This window comes from Homalodisca vitripennis, chromosome 6, assembly GCF_021130785.1.
Source record: "Homalodisca vitripennis isolate AUS2020 chromosome 6, UT_GWSS_2.1, whole genome shotgun sequence".
NCBI classification, from domain to species: Eukaryota; Metazoa; Arthropoda; class Insecta; order Hemiptera; family Cicadellidae; genus Homalodisca; species Homalodisca vitripennis.
The window spans coordinates 14,258,325-14,280,162 of record NC_060212.1 but is presented as its reverse complement, the minus strand read 5'-3'; the positions used below and the strand labels follow the sequence as shown (position 1 = coordinate 14,280,162).

The 21,838-nt window shown below is 38.7% G+C and overlaps 1 protein-coding gene across 1 annotated transcript; it reads right to left on the bottom strand.

Moving 5' to 3' along the window:
• Positions 1-6,352: 6,352 nt before the first annotated feature.
• LOC124365304 (integrator complex subunit 9-like) lies at positions 6,353-21,304 on the bottom strand. Its single transcript, XM_046821274.1, has 4 exons — positions 21,089-21,304; positions 19,794-19,828; positions 15,623-15,827; positions 6,353-6,447 (listed from the first exon to the last, which is right to left on the bottom strand). The coding sequence occupies exons 1-4, from the start codon at positions 21,302-21,304 to the stop codon at positions 6,361-6,363; spliced, it is 543 nt and encodes a 180-aa protein (XP_046677230.1). The 3' UTR covers positions 6,353-6,360.
• Positions 21,305-21,838: the final 534 nt, after the last annotated feature.

Genomic DNA, 21,838 nt, shown 5'->3' with positions numbered 1-21,838 from the left:
TTTTGTGATTAGTTTCAAATATTTATCTTGTTTAATAGTAAATGCCCTGTTTTATAGTTTTTTGCTTCTTTCTTTAATAATTTAGCTATAATAAAAATTAGCTTTGAACTTAACAAAACAAAATTTTATTAGTGGTGTGAGAAGGGTCAATAGTTTTACAAGACTAATGTCACTGAGTCTTGCTTGTGATATGCTGAGCACATTTATTTAATTTCATTCTGAATAAAATGGGGGGGGGGTGGGGGGGGGGGGGGGTGGGGGGGGGGGGGGGTGGGGGGGGGGGGGGGTGGGGGGGGGGGGGGGTGGGGGGGGGGGGGGGTGGGGGGGGGAAAGAAATATTTTTTTGGTAACTGTATGGGAAAAATTTTTGGAAAATTAAGAAAGGTTTATTCTGTATATTTTTTAAAACTTTTTAATTATTGAAAAGGTCACACATATATATTTCTGAATTTCAACTATTATTAGGATTTAGGTTGTAATTTGTGTTGGTTTTTTATTGATTTTTCTTGTTTTCTTTTTAATAATTTTGCTCTACCAATATGGGGTTGATGACCATTTTGTGCACAACTAGATATTTTATTGATTCTCATTTCTTTAGTTTTTTATTCTCCAGTCACATTCGTTGGTATAATTTAAACATTCTGTTCACCATTGAGTGAATGAAAATGCCTGCTAATTTGTGTTCTTCCATGGGTCGTTAGGAGGATGATGGTACTTAGAAGATATTTGGGATGTTTTTTTTATATAAATATTCAAATTTTAATATTAGAAATGCTTTTTTTTATAATCAAAGAAAGTTAATTTTGACTTTTTGGATTTTTTTGCGAAAACTTTAATTGTTGGCGATATAGAGTTTTTTAAAACATTCCTCAACCTTAGTGGTTTGAATACTAGAAACACGATGTCTGGAAATAAAATAATTTTACAAAAAGGGTTTTAGTTGACCATCGCTCCATTATTACTTAAATAATTAAAAATAATCCTGTAATGTGGAGTTAATAACACAATTGAATGAGACAATTAATAATCAGTAATTTTTTTCGCCCTTTTGGTCAAGTTTATTAATCCAAAATATTTGTTATTCCTCTAAGTATTACTCATTTTATTTTACATCGTTGTTTTTTGTTTCCATAAGGCTCAATAATCAATTGCACTGAAATGCTGCCGGCCCCAATCATATGACCCGTTTTGAAAAGATTAGAAAAATAAAATTTCCTCTACAAGGAAATGTCTGAATTAAGAAGACTAGTATTCATTTCATAATACACTTATTTTAGCTTCTATACAATATCAAATTTGTTTTTACTAAAGCTCAAAATAACATTTTACGATTTTGTAAACATTTTTCTATGTGCCAATAAAAATTTGATTTAAAATGGCAAGTTAACCAAAAAAAACTTGGCCAGAATAGAAATAAGGCCCTGATCAGACTAAATATGGGGGACGGCTTGATCAGAAATCTAACTTTAGATGTAAAGTTTATTATAGATCACATTCTGGACTATCATTTTATCATTGAAATCCATAAATTTACAGGAGAAAAAAGTAAAACTTTAATGCAATGACACAAACAATTGTACATATTCTTGGTAACTAACGCAAAGTCCAATACCTATATAAAGATTAGCTGTACCAACGTGATTTCATACTGAATTTCAAAAATTACATTTATTACTGAAAGTTAAACCCTCCATCAGGCGCTTGAAAATTAGAAAACTACCATCAGACGAGCCGCTCACGGAGGTTTTCCTCCAGGTTTAGCGAATAATAGATATCATAGTCGTTTAAAACTGTTTTTAATTTGCTTAAATATTCATACGGATTTAATTACAAATGTAATCATATTCATTTTTAAGAAAGTTAAATAAAAAGATTTACTCTCTTATGTAATGAATTTTCCAAAATAAAGAAATTCAAAAATCTTAAAAAATGTTATGTGGTATAGTAACAAAATGATATTATATTTGATGGAAATAATGGCAAATTAATTGTTAAAAATGTTTAACCTATCTGTAATAATATAATGGAAATCTAACTTTAGATTTTTTTTTTTTTTTTTTTTTTTAACTTCTTAACAAAAACAACTCTTACTTCAATTCTTGAGTTATTATTACAATGTAATGTTCAATTATTAGTCTGAAAATAAACAATGTATTCGTTACTAAATTTTTTTTTAATACTTCACAAAGTTTCAAAAACATTTTTCCTTCTGGTTATTAATAACGACAAATGTTTCACGCCGTTCCATAAAACAGTAACTGAAATGTTTCCCTAGCAACACGGGTACTGTAGCTGACAAGTCTCATCGTCTTCATTCTCCATGTTCACAAAATTCAAATAAAATATATTGTAAATACTTAAAAAGAAACCATCACATGGTTCAGCAACAATTTAGACGCACACGGATTATTACCTCCATAAAAACTCAAACACAATAAGGCGCTACACGGAAGATTTTTGTCCAAGCACTACAAAACACAAACACTGCAGGGGGGGCGGCCGGAGCGGCGTCACGGAGGAATCGTTCCAGTCTCGCCACGGAAGTAGAAGACGTCACAACTGACAGATTTTGACCAAAGATAAGCGGGAGGCTATTGTTTTTCGCTTCCCCCGAAAGCTAATGCTCGTGAAGTATCACTGCGGGAAAACGACTGGCCAACATGATCAGAAAAGTAAGTACTATTTTTAATAATAAAAAAAACACGGAGGAATGGAAACTAAAACTACTATACTGCATGCTGACCTTGTAACACTAACCTCCTCTAATCTCAAACTGAACTACACTAACTCGAAACCACTTCCAACTAGCAACTCAACTCTAAAAACACCTATCCTTCAGTATCTAACTCTGTCTTTTTAACTTAAACTAACTGCTCACAATCAACTAACTTTGGAAGCTCACTTAACACGCTGCTGAACTAAACTAAAACCTTCAGTTAACTATACTTCACTCTGACTCCTAAACTAACCTAACGTAACTTTCGAGCAAAACCTCTTGCAACTCAAACCTCCACTACTCGCTTCCCTTTCAAACTCTCACCAGTTTAGTAGCGCCACGATGGTAGGGGTTAATCATCCTCTAAAAGTCATGCCTTGTTATCAATAAAAAACTACTTAGATTATCACTAGATTTAAATTTTATGTTAAGCCCCAAACCTACAATGGTATGATAACAAAAACTTATTCGTTGCCAGACTAAAATTTTGTTAATTTCTTTTGCAACTTTCGTAGAGCAAATGAAAAACAATATATTATTATCAGGAACAAACAAAAAAATGTGATTTTGTAATTAAACCCGAACACTAACTGCAAGTGCCGTACAAGCAATAGAGAGTGCAGCCAGATCATAAAAAGTATGGGAATAGCCGAAGGAAGGGTGTTGGAGAAACAGAAAAGAGTAATAATTGAAAAATGAGGAAATCTTATTTTGAAAAGCGAGAAAAAAGAGACCTTAAGTTTTTTGGACTATTATTGGGTGTAACTGTCAAACAGTCTTTTTATCAAAACAAATCATTGTCCACAAAATAAAACGTAATGGAAAGATGGAAACTTGTGTAACAAAAGAACAAGACTTACCGACAGTCATGCACAACTCCCCCAGCATACTGTCAGGGTTGGCTATGGGGTCTGAGTGAGAGCTGTCAATATCAGGACATTGCTGTGCTTTGAGTGACGCCTGATCCATTGGTCTGCAAGCACCATTTCAAGGTCAGTCATTTAAAATTAAATCAAAACCATAATAACAGTTTTTAAGAATACAAAAAAAACATTAAAAACAGTACCTAATGGTTTTGGAAAAATCCCCATCAGTTAGGGTTAATATCCCTAAAAAGCCTTTACATTAAACTTATCTCACAACGTAGTTCTTCTACTCAGTAAATAAATTATTGTCTATCACCGATCCCAAAATGAGGAGAGACTGTCAATAATTAATTGAAAAATAATAGTTTATTATAGAGATATCACCAATAAATATTTTATTTGTGAACAGGTTTAGGACTCTGCACTTGGTCATAAAATGACCTTCTTTATAAATAAAAAATAAGAATTTTATTGTCATTAACCTTTACATTGAAGCAATAGACAAAGGCAAATCCGCTATATTAAATTATATTAATAACTTAGGGACAAATTCAGCATACAATAAAAACCAAACAAATCTGAAAATCTCTAAAAGACATACAAAATTAATTTAGACCAAGTGTAGTAAATATAGTAAAAAAGTCAATCTATAAACTTAATCTTAGATAAACCAAATATCTTATAAAATATCACATCAGACAATTCTTTGGATTCAAAGAATTCCTGAATAAAATGCATTTATCCCTCAAATCTGAGGCTTCTGCAAAAAACCTATTTGTTAAACTCATGTTCTTTTATATCCTTTATGCCTAAGAAATATGCAAATGCGAATTTTTCTCTGGATTTGCAAACTGCGGGACAGTCTAGCCAAATGTGCTCTGCTGATTCTTCTGCCTCTCTACAGAGTCTGTAATCATCAGTCTGGCTTAAAACCACCTTCTTCAGATATTCCTTAGATCTAGAAGCCTAGCCCGAAGTTAGCATGAGGAAGTATAAACATTTTTTACTGCTTTAGTCTTGAGGCCATTCTCCTTGTCTCAGATTTGATCCTCTTTACCCAAGCATATAGAAGAGGTTTACTGTAGGAGAAGGCTACTCCACTCGCCTGGCTCTGGCTTTACCAAAAGGCATTCAGAGCCTACCTTTGCCAGGACAACTTGCTGTTTCATTCAATAACGTAAACTAGGTGTTGGCTTTTTAAGGGGAATAAATCTGATTGAAGAGCACACCATAGGAGGGGGATGAATAAATCAAAATAAATCTAAATTTTAATAAATGAAATTGCCTTAATAAAAATAATTACCTTTAACAAACTTGTATTTTAAAATTGGACTGCTGTGATACATATATTTTTTAAAGTTTTTAAGACTTTTGAAGTAAGCTCTATCCTCCCCCACTTTTATCAATTACTTTTTTAGTTAAACGATTATTATTATTTAAATAATTCAGTATTACTGACATGTACTGCTGAAAGATCGTTCTCAACAAAGAAACGGGTCAAGAACTTTTTAACCCTCCCGACTCATAATAAGAAACTCCCAAAATGATACACTGGTTTTTTGTCTTTGCGCAGCACATTTCTCGGAAATTGTTTAAAAATATTTGCTGAATGCTAAGTAATTTAAGTGTTGTATATCAGGTTTTTTAGTTAGAAACCAGAGAAAAATTGACAATAATTTCAAATATGCACTTACTACAGTATTTATTTTTTAATTTGTACATAAATTGAAAAATGTATGTTGTAAACTTTTTTCCAAGTTTCACTACATGTAACGTTCACATGACTTGAGATAGTAAGATACTGTAAATGTATAAAAATATACACAGTTTTGTAGTGAACAGAAAAATTCCAACATACATACACTTATTTACAACCCCGAAAAAAGTATTTTGCATCAAAACGTTAATGTACTACTTTTTTTTTGGCAGTACACATTCCGTATTGGTGTTTGATGTCTTTGGGACAAGAAGGAATATCTGATAGTTATGAATTGTTTTCACTGTCAATATCAATTTTCACAACCCAGCTCACATTGCACCGGTTTATACTCATCCAGACTACCTGACAACAAATCTGACAAAGAAATATCATCATGCACCTTTATTTTACTGATATGCCACTTTCATCATCAGAACTAATATTTTCAATCTTCCAGTAAATAGTCCATGTATATAATTTGAACAACGAGGATTGCCCACTTCACAACATAACAATCAATTATAAAAGTGACTAGCCTACATAATAACCTAGCAGCGTGTCACCAGCTGCATAGTCCGTCAGCTATAAGCCATGCGCATTTGGATCGATATCAGCTGACAATGAGTAATATTACGAATATAAACTATATAAAATGAATTTTTATTTATGAGTAGAGGAATCGACTGGTGTAATTTACGTCTTTATAACTTAAACGCGTAATAATAGCAAAAATTTGACCGACGGCTGTGCTGTCTTTATCAGTTCACAAGCGGTATTGATGAACGTCTGTGTTGTCTGTCATCAGTTAGAGGGTTAAGGAACAAAATGGGGTCTTACTCTGTTCACTACAGAAAATATCAATTGTCTGGACTCCCCAACATTTTTTTCTGGCTACGTTCTTCAATACACGGTACCCAGCCAAAGGACAACTTTTTTTTCTCTTCGCTGTTTCCATTAGAGAATTCCTGCATTTCCATATTACATCGAAGACAAAAGAGCGTACCATGTACTTAAATGGTCAATCAACTCACCTAGGGTGGGTGGTCAGGGTGGAGGAGCCACTGACGTAAGTGATCTTCTCATGGTCGGAGGTGATGACCCAGTTTGCTGCTCCCCAAGCAATAGCCAGAGCTGACCGGTGTGACCCGCAATGACCCGTACACGTCCTGGACATGATGGAATGACAAACTGATCAAGTGTTACTGTTAAGTATTTATTGCATTAAATAACTTTTTTTTATTGCCTAATATGAAAAGGCTACTTTTATTGAATAATAATTATGTATATATTTTTTGTGCAACTTATACTCTATATTTGCCTTTATTTACTAAACTGTATATACTACATTAATTCCATATCTCTTTTCTGCGGCCTAGTGCCTACAATTTACCATTCCTTACTGGATTAAAATATTCACGTACAGTGACAGACCAATGAACCATTGTTTCCCGAATCAGCTGTTTACTGTACACTGACCAACCAATCACAACGGTTTGACTTATCAATTGCCCACCTTGCAAGCGTAGGCACGCTTGCTCGTTATACTCTCGATCCCGCCTGGGGCAACTTATGTACTCTCTAGCCACTGCTTACCATACTTACTCTCTCCCCCATGTGTTACTCTCTCATTTAAATATTAGTGTATTCTATTTGTTGTACATTTACATTAACATTAAAGTCAGTGCTCTGGATTGGCAATCTCTACCAGAACGTCTCTGCTCCCGGACACCCGCGTCTACCGTGCTCTACAGGACTGGCCACAGTGTTATGAACTATTCGTTTGCGGTCGTATTGTGCGTGAGTGAATCCGTGAAGGACATCTTCCGTTCTTCACGCCTGCCTACAAGACAGCAGCCTATTTCCAACACTTACTGATCACAACCTGGCCCTCAACAACAGCAGACTACGGTTAGGTACCTCTCATGAAAATAAAGGTAACTGTTTATTTTATACACTTTATTTGAATATGCACTGTTCATAAACTCATTATGTGTAACCTAGTGAACTCTTGTTAAAATCAGTGTGATCGGCGTCTTCACTGCCTAGTGTGAAGTGGTCCTTCTTAGTCGAGCCTCTAAAATATTATTTCACGGTTCTATAACCAAAATCCATTCTTTTCATGGTCCTTAGCGAGCCGGATAATAAGAACTTTAGTCCATTGGTGAATATCAGTGCAATCTAAACTCTTATAAGCTATATACAGTGCATATTTCAAAGTGTGGTTTCAGGTTCTTTCACGATTGCAAAGTCCGTGCATATCGATTTTCCAATCCCCTCTCCAGTCATATCAGCTGTGATCATATCAGCTGTGACGTCTGATCATATCAGCTGTGGTTGCTCTGTCGACTGCATTGTTTTGTTGACAAACAAGCTTTCAGACTGTTACAGCACAGGTGAAACTGATTACTGTGTTTAATGGTTACCGCTTCTCAATACTTGCTGGTTATCAGCCCTACTTGTAATACGCATTATTCTAAGCAGGTTAAATATAAACAATCTTGGTTATTGACACTTTACCTTGAGCAGGACTTGCACCCTTATTGCAAAATTAAATGTTTATTTTGTCAACACTATATTCTAGTCTCAGCTTAAAAAGAAAAAAAGGCTTACTTACTGCTCACAATTGTTTATTATAATTTCTATTTGAACATTGCTCACGCATATGTATGCATGGTTTATGGTTACTGTCACAACACTACCATACTTTACCACTGACAGTTTACATGTAGTACGTGCGCATAATGTTTCCAGAGCCTCTGCTACATTATAGCTGAATTTAGCTCAACAATAACCTTAATTGTTGTTTATTATTTAATAACAACTTGTCTTGTTTACGTTTTTCCATAATAACAGTGTATTTTATTTTCTCGAAACAAAACTATACTATAGGCCTATACGAGCCTACTCTACTTATTGCATTATTATTGAGTTTTTACCTCAAAAAACTAAACAATATTTTTTAAATTGTTTTTCATTGTATTATATTGTTTAGATACTTCTTATTTCTTGGGGAAAATACTTCAGAGGAAAATAATTTAGTTTCTATTTTTATCACTGTCTCAATTCAAGAGGACAATATTTTGTTTACTTTTCACCTTTGAAGTTTTTACTCAAATTGATTAATTTTCTACAAAACACTTTCAACATGGCGATGTCTCTTAAAGTGGCCAATGCAAAGCGAGAACACCTCTTTTCTCAGATACAAAGTATCTATGATTTAACTAAGAAGACTTCCGATCCAAATATACTTCAGCAGTTGCTTGTCAGAGCTAAATCTATTCAGAGACTTAGACAGGAATTTTCAGCAATATTAGACTTGTGCCACGAGTTGGAATTAAAAGTGGATGCCGACTATACACCTAACTATTCCGCATTAGCGAGCGTGGACGAGTTAGTTGATTACGTTTCTGCTAACGTGCTTATGATTGAGACCAAGAGACAAGCTAAAGCTAATAAAAGCGAAAATATTCCGCCTGCCTCCCTCAAGTCAACGTCCGGCTACCGAAATTGGAATTAAAAACTTTTGACGGAGCTGCCTTGGACTTCTGTACGTTCATCAACGTTTATGAACAAGCCGTACACAACAATGCGCACTTAAGCGATGTAATGAAATTTCAATATCTCCTTGAGCGTGCTTTCAGGCGAACCACTCTCTCTGATAAAGTCGCTAAATATAACTGAGCAAAATTATGCAATAGCTTATCAGCTGCTGAAGGATCGCTACCATAATACTAGGCGTCTACTTACACTACATTTAAATCAAATACTAGACCTTCCTGTCATCTCCAGCACATCTGTGAAGAATATCCGTGCTTTCCTTAATCTTTTTCACGAACATACGCAATCACTTAAAGCGCTAAACAAATGACATCACTAGTAACAACCCACTTCCTCTCAGCCTTGTTATTACGCAAAGATTGATAATCGGATGGTCACACGCCTAGAACAGTTTCGAAAAAAGGAAGAGCTTCATACTTTGCCTCGGTTGAACAAATAATTGAGTTTCTCAACCTGGAATGCAGCCACATTGAGGACAGTAGTCTACATGACAATATTGTGGACCCCAAGAACGCTTCAAGTTCTTATTTTGGGTCAAAACCCAGATTTGATAAGCCCAAATCGTCTCTTAAAAAACGTGAGCTTTGTTAGCGGCTTCCTCTCCACCCTCCTCGGCCTATAAACAAGGCCCATCATGTTTTTATTGCCATCAGAGCGGTCATAAAATTTATGGCTGTCCCAGCTTCGGCCAAAAGACACCTCAAGAACGGCACGGGATTATTAAACAGCACAACCGCTGTTCTTCTTGTTTGGGGACGCACAGATTAAGTGAATGTCAGTCTAAATTCACGTGTCGAACATGTCGTGGTCGTCATCATACCTTGCTACACTTCACTGATCGGCCAACACGGTCCAGTGTTAGTACGTTCGGACCGCGTTCGTCCCGTTGTGGAGAACGGCCGTGACGGCGGCCGGCCTGCAACACCTACACATGCTGTCCGCCCTCCGCCTGCGACCACAGCGCTCTCACCTCCTAGCCCGGCCGAACACACCACACTACACGCTCATGGCACACTGCATCAAAGACCTCGCCCCTAGTACCACGGTTCTTCTGGGTACTTCTCTTGTCAAGCTCACCGCCTCTAACGGACAAGCTTATGTCTTTCGTGCCTTAATTGATTCAGGAAGCATGCTAAATTTTTATTAGCGAGAAAGCCTCCCAACTGTCGTTTTTGACGCCAGTGCCAAAACCAGTTCCGGACTCTCTCTCAACGACACTCTGTTGACCGGAACCTAAGCTGCAAAATAATATTTGTGACATTCTTCTGCGCTTCCGCCTTCAGAACGTAGTGTTCTCTTGTGACATCAGACAGATGTACCGCCAAATCAAGGTGCATCCTGACGAACAACATTTTACAACTGATATTATGGCGTGATCACCCTACCGACTTGATGTCCACGTTCAAGCTCACGGACAGTTACCTACGGCCTGAACTGTTCACCCTACTTGGCCATCAAAACGCTACATCAATTGGCAGAAGACGAAGGTCACCGCTACCCCCCATGCTGGCTGAGATTCTCAAGCACCAGAGCTATGTCGACGAACTGATCTGCGGAGCTGAGACTGAAGAACTCGCCGCTGAACTTCAAGATCAACTCATTAAACTCCTTCGGCTCGGTGGCTTTGAGCTCCGGAAGTGGGTCTCGAACTCTCCGAGACTTCTGCAACACCTTCCTGAAGATCATCGGGAAATCCCAGTTTTTCTGCAACCCTCTCAGGAGCCTCATTTCTCTATTTTGGGCCTAAAATGGACCCCTCTGACTGACACTTTTACGTTTAATTTTAATTTTTCTTGTGAAAACCCCACTAAGCGTAAAGTGTTAAGTCTCATTTCTCAAGTCTATGACCCCTGTGGTTTTTTTGGCGCCTTGCATAATGCTCGCAAAAAATATCATGCAACTCGTATGGATTTCTGGCATAGATTGGGATGATCCGCTCCTCAAGAAATATACAAAAAATGGCACGCATTTTTATTTGAACTTAAGCACGTTGCTACTATTACAATTCCTCGTGCTATCCCCTACTCTGCTGCTACTCACTGGGACTTGCACGGTTTCTCTGACGCCTCAGAACTAGGCTATGCTGCTGTAGTCTACATCCGCTCTACCTCCAATGACACGGTGCACGTAAGCCAAGTTATGGCTAAAACTCGCGTCGCTCCTCTCAAAAGAGTGACGCTGCCCCGACTGGAGCTATGCGCAGCTCATCTCCTGGCCCAACTTGTGAAATATTGTGTTACTCAATTAGCTCCCACCCGCAAGTTTGGTTCTATTGTTTGCTGGTGCGACTCTACTGTGACCCTCGCGTGGATCAAAACACCTTCTTATCGCCTCAAAACCTATGTGGCTAAATCGTGTGGCGCAAACTCAAGAGCTTGTTGCTGTGGAGTGCTGGCGCTACATACCCAGTGCTTCCAATCCTGCTGACTGCGCCTCCCGTGGGATCCTTCCCTCTCAATTGGTGGATCATCCCCTTTGGTGGCATGGACCCGACTGGTTGCGTCTCCCCTCCTCGGCCTGGCCAGATACTGATTCCAGCTTGGACTCGGTCTCTCTGGAGGAGCTAGGGAGCTGAAGCATTCCACTCCTGTCATTGCCTTGGCCACAGCACGCTTACGTGGGACCTCCTTATCCAGTACTCTCACTTCCTGGAGGAAATTGTTGCACGTGATGGCCTACGTCTTGCGTTTTATCCACAACTGTCGTTCACCAAACCGCCACTTCGGACCTCTCTCCAAGACAGAACGGGACTCCGCCCAGCTGCGAATTTTCAAGGACCGTGCAAGAGGAAGCTTTCACTGAAGATCCGGTTTCTACTGCGAGACCGAAAGACCGTGTTCTACCAGACTTCAACGCCTCGCCCCATTCCAGGGTCCGGATGGACTTCTCCGCGTCGGCGGCAGACTGCGCCACGCTGACCTCCCGCCGAACATGTCTCACCCGTGCATCCTGCCCAAGAAGCATCCTGTCGTGGACCTCCTCATTGACCATGTCCATGTCAAACATCTCCACGCTGGCGCGCAGCTTACTCTCTCTCTGCTCTCCCAGCAAGTCTGGATCCTCTCTGCACGCAGTGTGGTGAGATCTCGCAATTTTAGATGCCTCACATGTTTTAATAGGAATCGGCCTAAAAAATAAACGCCCCTCTCATGGGCGACCTCCCCACAAGCTCGCATTACTCCAGCCCGAGCTTTTCTTCTCGACCGGCATGGACTATGGTGGCCCCTTTTCGCTCAAGGTCCATAATTTACGCTCTGGTCCGCACTATCATTAAGGCCTATATTTGTATTTTTGTTTGTATGGTTAACAGAAGGCCGTTCACATTGAGGTGGTGACGGGACCTGTCCACCGAAGCTTTCCTTGGTGCTCTCACTCGCTTCGTTTCTCGTCGTGGCCTGTGCACAGACCTTTATAGTGACTGTGGCACAAACTTCGTAGGTGCTAAAAATGCCCTAACACAAAATCCTCACGGCTGACCAGCGCAAAGTCCAAGACTTTGCTGCTGACCGTTCAATTCGATTCCACTTCCAACCCTCCTGCTGCTCCCCATCAAGGTGGAATTTGGGAAAGTGCCATCAAGAGTGCTAAACACCATTTAAAAACGTGTCATGGGACTTCACATACTAACTTTGTCTCAATTCATGACGCTCACAAGTCAGGTTGAAGCGATGCTCAACTCCCGCCCGCTCACTGCTCTCTCCAGTGATCCCAGCGACCTTCTCCCACTGACGCCTGGACACTTCTTGATCGGCTCTCCTCTGGTTTTCCGTGCCTGAAGAGAACTTGCTGGACATTGCCCACGAAACCGCCTTTCTCACTGGCAGCTGGTTCAAGCGCTGCAGCACCAACGTATCTGGAAGCGTTGGCAGCGGAGAATATCTCCAGACTCTTCAGCAGCGCCTCAAGTGGAGCACTCCTTCCCGCAACCTCCAACCTGGAGACCTCGTCCTGGGTGCATCAGGATTACTCCCGCTCTCTCTTGGCCCCTTGCACGGGTCACTGATGTCACTCCAGGACAAGATTGGTACAGTTCGAGTGGTACATCTCAAGACCTCAAGTGGAACTCTCACTCGTCCAGCAGTGAAGGTGTTTCTCTTACCTCACCTCTACAATTAATTAACTGTCTCTCTACCACCGCCTATATTGCTCTTTCTCTCATTGAATCCCAAGGTGATTCAATGGGCGGCCGGTATGTTAAGTATTTATTGCATTAAATAACTTTTTTTTATTGCCTTAATATGAAAAGGCTACTTTTATTGAATAATAATTATGTATATATTTTTTGTGCAACTTATACTCTATATTTGCCTTTATTTACTAAACTGTATATACTACATTAATTCCATATCTCTTTCTGCGGCCTAGTGGCCTACAATACCATTCCTTACTGGATTAAAATATTCACGTACAGTGACAGACCAATGAACCATTGTTTCCCGAATCAGCTGTTTACTGTACACTGACCAACCAATCACAACGGTTGACTTATCAATTGCCCACCTTGCAAGCGTAGGCACGCTTGCTCGTTATACTCTCGATCCCGCCTGGGGCACTTATGTACTCTCTAGCCACTGCTTACTATACTTACTCTCTCCCCCATGTGTTACTCTCTCATTTAAATATTAGTGTATTCTATTTGTTGTACATTTACATTAACATTAAAGTCAGTGCTCTGGATTGGCAATCTCTACCAGAACGTCTCTGCTCCCGGACACCCGCGTCTACCGTGCTCTACAGGACTGGCCACAGTGTTATGAACTATTCGTTTGCGGTCGTATTGTGCGGTGAGTGAATCCGTGAAGGACATCTTCCGTCTTCACGCCTGCCTACAAAGACAGCAGCCTATTTTCCAACACTTACTGATCACAACCTGGCCCTCAACAACAGCAGACTACGGTTAGGTACCTCTCATGAAAATAAAGGTAACTGTTTATTGTATACACTTTATTTGAATATGCACTGTTCATAAACTCATTATGTGTAACCTAGTGAACTCTTGTTTAAAATCAGTGTGATCGGCGTCTTCACTGCCTAGTGTGAAGTGGTCCTTCTTAGTCGAGCCTCTAAAATATTATTTCACGGTTCTATAACCAAAATCCATTCTTTTCAGTTACACTTATCACTAAAATAAATACCAGTAATAAATGTAACGAAGGCCATTTCAAGAAATTAATCCTCCAACATATTATAATTCACACTGAAGGAAACAGGATTTTCCGGACATTTGCCATTGTTCAGTGAAACAAAAAAATCAGTAACACTACATTTCGAAATCTGCAATCTGGTCTCTTTTTCAGGTAAATAACTAACTTGACACATAATTACAAACTAGGTTAAAATAAACAAATCATACCAGAGCGTTGTTACATGCGTAAGTCAGGAATCACAACCACTATGTTGTTTTTGTCAACTTCACTAACTCTAAAACATGCACTTAATAAAAAACTAAATACAACACTATAATAAAAAAGCCCAATCATGTTCTCTTTCTTTCTTTTTTTTGCCGCCACCTTGTTTCTGCCATGACGATCGCCAATAGCACCCCCTTAAACCCTCTGGTCAGTCGTAGGTGGTTGGTTGGTGAATGCAGACTTATTGTTACCTGTATTCTGTAGTTCAGTTTTAATAATTAGTGTTGTATTTAGTTTTTTATTAAGTGCATGTTTTAGAGTTAGTGAAGTTGACAAACAACACGGTGGTTGTGATTCCTGACTTACGTGTGTCACAACGCTCTGGTATGGATTTGTTTATTTTAACCTAGTTTGTAATTATGTGTGTTAGGTTAGTTATTTACCTGAAGAAGAGATCAGATTGCAGATCCTGAAATGTAGTGGTTACTGTTTTTTTTATCACTGAACGATAGCAAATGTTCGGAAAAATCCTGTTTCCCTCACAATCCTTCCATCGTCAAAAATAAACTTCAAACAATGAAATAATTCACAACTATCATTGCACAGCAAAAAAGATTAAACCTTTTCTTTAATATCTTGTGTTTATTAATTTAATACTTCATAGGTTGCATCTAAAACTAAATTTATCCATTTGTGATACAAATTGTATTTTACCATCATAAGAAATTTTAAGGTACCAATTTGGTTTGTGCTATATTGTAAATGTGTCTTAATGATGTACTCTTTTACTAGCTATCTGCCATTTTGTTTTTGTGTATTTTTTTAGTTATAAACTTATTTCACTATTTTGTTTTAAAAAAGTGGTGGGCATTTTTTTTAAAGTTTAAAACTGAACCGACTTAAAAGATAATTTGAATAAAAATATTAAATGTGTTGAGAGTAAAAGTTTGGTACCCTGGTAACCTTTTAACCAGGTGAGTACATATAAGGTAGCCTACTGCCCTTAGGAATGCTTTTAACTAATGAAAACGTAACTAAAAAGATTCTCATCTTGATGTAAAAAAATCAAAAAATGTTACTTGTATTTTATCTGTATGTGTTTTTTAGATGTTAATTTTTATCTAAAAACCGGATTTAACTCATGAAGCAGTAAAAGGAAGCATTGAAGCAACCAAAATCCATCAGAAGTAGTGACGTGTCAACCAGTACATCCAAAACGTTGAATGTCAAGTTAAATGGAGGTCCCTCACTTATGTTGAAAACCAAAATTACAAAACGTAATCAATTTTTAAGCATCAACCAATAAGTGCCACATAGAATACTGGTTAAATTGCACAAAGTGACAAAACAGAGTCTACATCAAAAGGTTTTGCTGTAGTAAAACTTGGTATGGACGGAGGGAAGGTTGAGAACTGAGAACCACAAAACTAACCATCTTCTGGTCGTAGCCGAGGACTTGTATGCGAGCCAGACTCTTCTGAACCTGAGCCAGACTGTAGAGTTGTTGCCAGTTGCGAGGTCTGTTGTTGGGTTCACACAATGGCTGAGGCATCAGGTGCAGGAACTCCTTCCAGTGGCAGGCCAGCGAAGCCTTTGGGCTCTGCTCGATAAACTGGACCAACTCTTCCAGGTACAGCCTGTATAAAGACAGTGCAACTTGAATCATATATTACAACTGGAGAAGCAGTTTCGAGGCTCAGAAAGCACACGTAATTTGTCTGCTCTAAACGGACCATGTGTTATCCTTTGATTAAAAACTAGTAAGAGAATAATGAAATGATCCATGAAATTTAAATACAATCCAAATGAAGAAAGAATATCTTTTCATATTCACAACAGTAATATTCATATTGTGGACGTTAAAATATGAGCTGGTATATCAGGTTCTCCGAAAAATCAGGATACTGAAAAATTAGTCATAGTAGAACATATTTTTTTAAATCAAAACTTGAAAAGAATTTGACAAAATAAAAGTACTTTCAAAAAATGTACAACGTTTTTTCCAAGGATAACAAGGAAGATCTTAGAAATAATCAAGAAGGAAAATTACTTCAACAAAGAAGATAACATCAGATTACCGAAAACTTGGCAGCCTGTGATAAAGACACTTGGATTGTCATATGGATCGCTGAAGACATGTTTGTCTGATTTATCAGTGATTGGATAAGCTTCAGCAAATCACGATGAAGCTCTATCCCTTCATTCACTTGCGGATATGCATTCCTGGCTCTGCCGGTTTTGGTTTAACATTATTTTCTGAAGATGGCTCCTCTACAGTGAGGCCAAAATATTTCAAGCTTTATTAAGTTAGCAATTTTGATTACTCGCGTCATCGGCAGTGTAAGCTTATGAGTTAAGAAGACTTTTTCTAACATGAACTTGTGTTTCTAAAATGCATCTCATGGAAGTTCAGCCGCCCAGAGCTGAGTTCAAACCCCCACTTTGGAGTTTGGCACAAGTGTAAATTTGAGTGATGGACTGGACTCACCTGGTTTACACTGTTTGTAAACGTAACCAGGGTAAATTTCCTATGTGTTTTCAAATTGTAAAATATTGGAAGGAATAATTCATTTTTCCAGTTATTATTAACCCTCTCCCGCTCGCATTGTTTCCAGGCGCTCACGGTGCTTCTAACCTCAAATTAATTCGCTCTGCCGGTTGCGCTAGGTCAAAATACGCGGTGCCTCAACTTATACACGTTCTGTCATTGTAATTAAACTATAATTATACATATTAATTATTTTACTATATATTGGTTCAATGAAGTTGATTGTACGAGACCAGGGAGGGGGCACACGGACAGCTGGGCGCCGGGTTATTTGTTGCGCAGTTACTTGGTGAAGGTCATTGTCTGGCTCGCCGCCACTGCTACTGCCACTGTGATCACTCCGAACTACATCCTCAATGCCACCAACCACTTCACAAGGCTCTGGTACATCACTACACTCACTTGAATTGTCGCAATCACTACTAATAACGAGATCGATTTCACTGTCACGAAGTGTACGACTACAACCCGCCATTGTTTCCCCACAACTAATATAAATAGCAAATAATGGAATAAATCTACTGTAAAAGTAAAGTAAATGGTCTCCTGATAGCAAACAACCCCGTAGTAGTACAAAATATTGCTACACGAGAGCAGCACTTATCGGCTCTAGTGGGTAAAGCAGTGCGTGCCGATCTGTGCCGTTTAAGCTGCAGTGGCTACGTGGTGGCCGTGCCGATTCATGCCTTGTGAGCGGGAGAGGGTTAAAGAAGGGAAATATCAATTAGGAATTTCAAAAACTAGTCAATGGCACTATTGATTGAAGAGATCATGTAAAGCTTTTTCAGACCAGTTAAGCACGGCTTTATTTACTCTGAAAGGATTATCTACATTTATTAATATAGAATTACTAAAAAACTGTGTTTCTTGCATTTATATGGAAGAAATGTTTACAACCCCATGGCAAATAAAAGAGAAATTGTGTCTGCCTACAAAGTAAGTCTACTAAGTCTGTTGTAAAGGCAATTGAGGCTCAGACAATTTCCATAGTTGAACATGCACCGTCATAGAACTCATTCTTGTCTGTGTAGAATTAACTTTCATGCAAAATTCAAAGGGTAGTCTAAAGATAAAATATTTCCAGAGACTTCTTCCCACATGATACATTTCACATTTTTTTCAGAAAGTGAAGTTTTATAGCAGTGTTTAAATAATAAAAGTTTTGAAAGACTAGGGAGGTTACTACTAAGTAAGAATGTGCTGAAGACAAATATTGTCACCAGCACTGACTCCAGCTTATTACATTCTCTTTTACTGTTATAAATGAAAGTATCAAACAATAAATGTCATATGATTGTTTGCAAATATATTTATTCTGTTATTTTCTTATTGCCACCACGGTTGCCGACAAGATTAATGTAAAAATATTCATTTACGCTAAAACAAACCAATTCCCATGTGGTGACAGGTACCGTCATCGAACTCAGGGTTGGTAATATGTAAATGAACCTTCATCCAAAAACTTCTATACTGGCTGGTTTATACCTACCAGTAGAAACCCACCACTGGGCACAGCAAAAACCGATGTGCCACTTCAATCTGGGCAACCTTATGGATGTCCAGTAGCGGCACATCCACTAACCGCAAATGTTGAGATTCTGGGGTTCATGGGCAATTCAATAGGTCTAGTCTACTGTGGAAGATGACTGTTGGAGTTGGTGGGGTTTGTTCCCTTACCTGAGAGGTTCTTGTTAACCTCAACAAGGGTTGCCACCCCCTACCTACTTTGACTGGAGAGGCTGGTTCAGAGCTGGCCTCCCCTTCTTCCGGAATGACTTTGAGATGTTGTGCCCTAATTCTTCCTCATGGATCTCGATAGGAGGCGGCCCCTACTCCCTAACCTTACCCATCCTGAATATCCTATCACTCCGGAAGCAGCGCAAAGGTTCTTACAGGACTAAGTGCAATTTATAAGCTTCTTGTCCTAAGAGGGGAAAAAAAAACTTCTATAGGTCACTCTCTTTTAATATTGTGCGGACAGATAGGCAGATAGACAGAAATGAAATTTTTTCCAGCTCTGAGTGCTAGGCTTCGCTAACACTCAGCCAACAAGGGGAAGTTCAGGACAACTCAGATGAAGTAGCTTAAAAATTTAAAGAGAGCCACCACAGTTACGTTTAGTTTCAAGTAAAATGTTGCTCCAGCCAACCCAAACAATCTTCATACTATAGATGAGCTGCTTTGAGAGCAACCTGTTAAGTGAACAGTGCGGAGGGGTGAGAGAAAGAGAGAGAGAGAGAGAGAGAGATGATGTGGAGAAGGAGAAGAATCATGGACTCACTTCTCCCATCCACATTCCTTAACCAACCACTCCTCAGTCACCTCTTCAGGGTATGTGTTACATAACAGCTGTTTTACAAACCCAGTAATAATATCAACAACTGTTAACAATGAACATTAATTGTTAGAATACTTCTTAATTATACTAACATAGTAAATAATGGTGCAATTGACTATTCTTAAGGTAAATAATAATACTTCTTATTCCATAACAGTGAGAATAACAAAAACATAGCGTGATGCTCCAAAACACCAACGGTGGCAAGCAAAGCACTTGGTTCCCACTTGTGTCTTGTAAAGGAAATAGATCGAGCAAGTGAAAAAGGGGGTGGCGGTAGGCGTGGTCGAGCTCCTGCTCCTCCCTCCCCCTATGTGCAAGAAAACTTAGCGCAGGTCACTTTCAAAGCGGGCTCATATATAACAACATTAATTAGAATTCACACAATCCCTTTACTTTACATTTTCGGAAAGTCTTTTGAAAGATAAAATGAAGACCTTTTTGAACATTATTCATACCAGTCACTCTTAGATATGATAAAAAAAAAACAATAAAACCTCTAACAACACAACAATATCCAGTGCAACGAATTTGCAATTTATAAAATAAATAAATAATTTTGGCACTCAGTATTGCAAGTTTACAATCAACTCTTACAAAATTTGGAAATCTCTTAAAACATCTTAAAAAATTAAAAACTGATGTAAAAACTTAATCAATGAAAAATTAGTTTGATAATAATTAATAAATTATAATAGAATACTAGTAAAGAGTTACCTTCCGATCTGCAGGGTGGGTTCGGTTGCAGTAGACTATAACCGTCGAAGCCAGTCCCCTCTGTGATGAACGGCAGGCCAGCATGGACATGTAATTGGAAATGAGTATGACATCGATCTGTGAATAAGTCCACAACCTTTGCCCAATGGTGGACAGAACTCAGGGCGGAAATCCACAAATACTCGACCGTTGCATTCCTTCAGCTCCTGCAACGTAGAGAAACATTACCCACTTGCAAATAGTTGCGTATGATCTGAAGAAACTTGATATTAGTCTAACAAGAGTTATTTTGGTACTTTGGGATTAATACCGACCACACCAGTATGAAGAACACAAAAATATAAATTTATAGAAACAAACATGATAGAACGAAAAAAACAACTCTTTAATTACAAACTTACAAGCATTTTCAGGTATTGTGATCGGTTATTGTTGTCGCTGTTATCCTTATCTTTCTCGAGAATCCCGATTACGGCAGGCCGCGCGGCATCACGTGATTATTTAAGTTTTTTTGCACAGGTTCATAATTGCATTTCCATTACAATTCAATTTATATTTCTGATCAGCCCCTCTAGAATTTGATATTTTACTGATAGGTACTATCTCGAGGGATGTTTTTCTTTCGTTGGACATCAGCGCGGGGCAGGTGCTGCCGAAGTCCGCGCTGATGGCCGGAGGCACTCGCATTTTGGGTGGTGGAGTGTGATCAAGAATAAAAACCAAGTTTTGAGTGTTTTTTTTCAATAAAGAGTTTAGTTTTTGTTTGGTAACGTTTGTTTTTGTTGAATTTTTGTGTTTGGAGAAATGTAGGGGTAAAACATGGAAGTACAAACAAAGCGACGCACCAGCTGAACGGGCGGCGAGACTGCAATCACGTTATCTACTAGACCCGCTCGACTTTGACCTCTGTCTGAGGATGGGGAGGGGTTTGCGATAAGACAATTCCTGTTTTATATTGACGAAATATTGTTCTACGCTAATCTAGTAATCAGTAGAAGCAAAATGTCAAATAACGATTCATGTCTGGTGTGGTGTGTCGGTATATTATCCCAAAGATTTGTTACCATTTTTTTTATATACACCAATCTATGTATACTATAAGTAACAAGATTTAATCTCTTGGAATAACTTCTAATTGGAAAGTTACTGAGGCCTATCAAACAAACACAATATTATTAAACTATTATCTTTATTCAGCATGCTGTGATAATTTAATATACACTGTTTTTGTCAAATGGTTATATAAAAAGATAACAAGACTAAGTGATAAGTACACACCTCGCTTATTTCAGGACAGTGGCAAAATTAAAATATTCACCCCTGTCAAGATCCAGGGTCAGAATTTCTCCCGAGGCATTCACAGGGTTAGGTAGGTTGCTGAGGCGGAGGAACGCACTGTAGTACGGAGAGGCCAAAGGGCAGGAAGTTTGAGCGAGCCGTCGTGGGCAAGACAGCGCCGCAGATACCAAACATCGAGGGTGAATGCCCTTGAACGTGAGCACGTGTAGCATGGTTTGTTTTATTAGGAGTGGTACTGCTTAAGGAACGCAATACTGTAGACCAAGAGAAAAAAAATGATCAATCAGCATCAGAAAATGATGACAAATAAAATTAATTCTATTTCCAGAATGTATTTAGATGGCAATGTATTAACAGAGTTTTATAGATACTCAAAAAAAAGATTAAAACTATACTTGTAATTTTAAAATACTTATAATGGAAACCTGGTATATACGTAAAGTTCTATTTTTATTAAATGTTCTTAATAATTCGCGTTGGGTGGTTAAAAATAATAGTTCCAATGTCCCAGAAAAGTTGGACGAGGCTGCGCAAAACATCATCTCGAGGGGTTGAGTGAGAAATAATTGATCGTGGAAAAATGCCCTTGGTCACCAGTGGCGGGGCTTTGGTTTACTTCTGGCACAAAAAACAAAAAGACATTCCATCGAGATAGTACCTAAATTTGGGGGGGGGGGTGGGGGGGGGGGGGGGTGGGGGGGGGGGGGGGTGGGGGGGGGGGGGGGTGGGGGGGGGGGGGGGTGGGG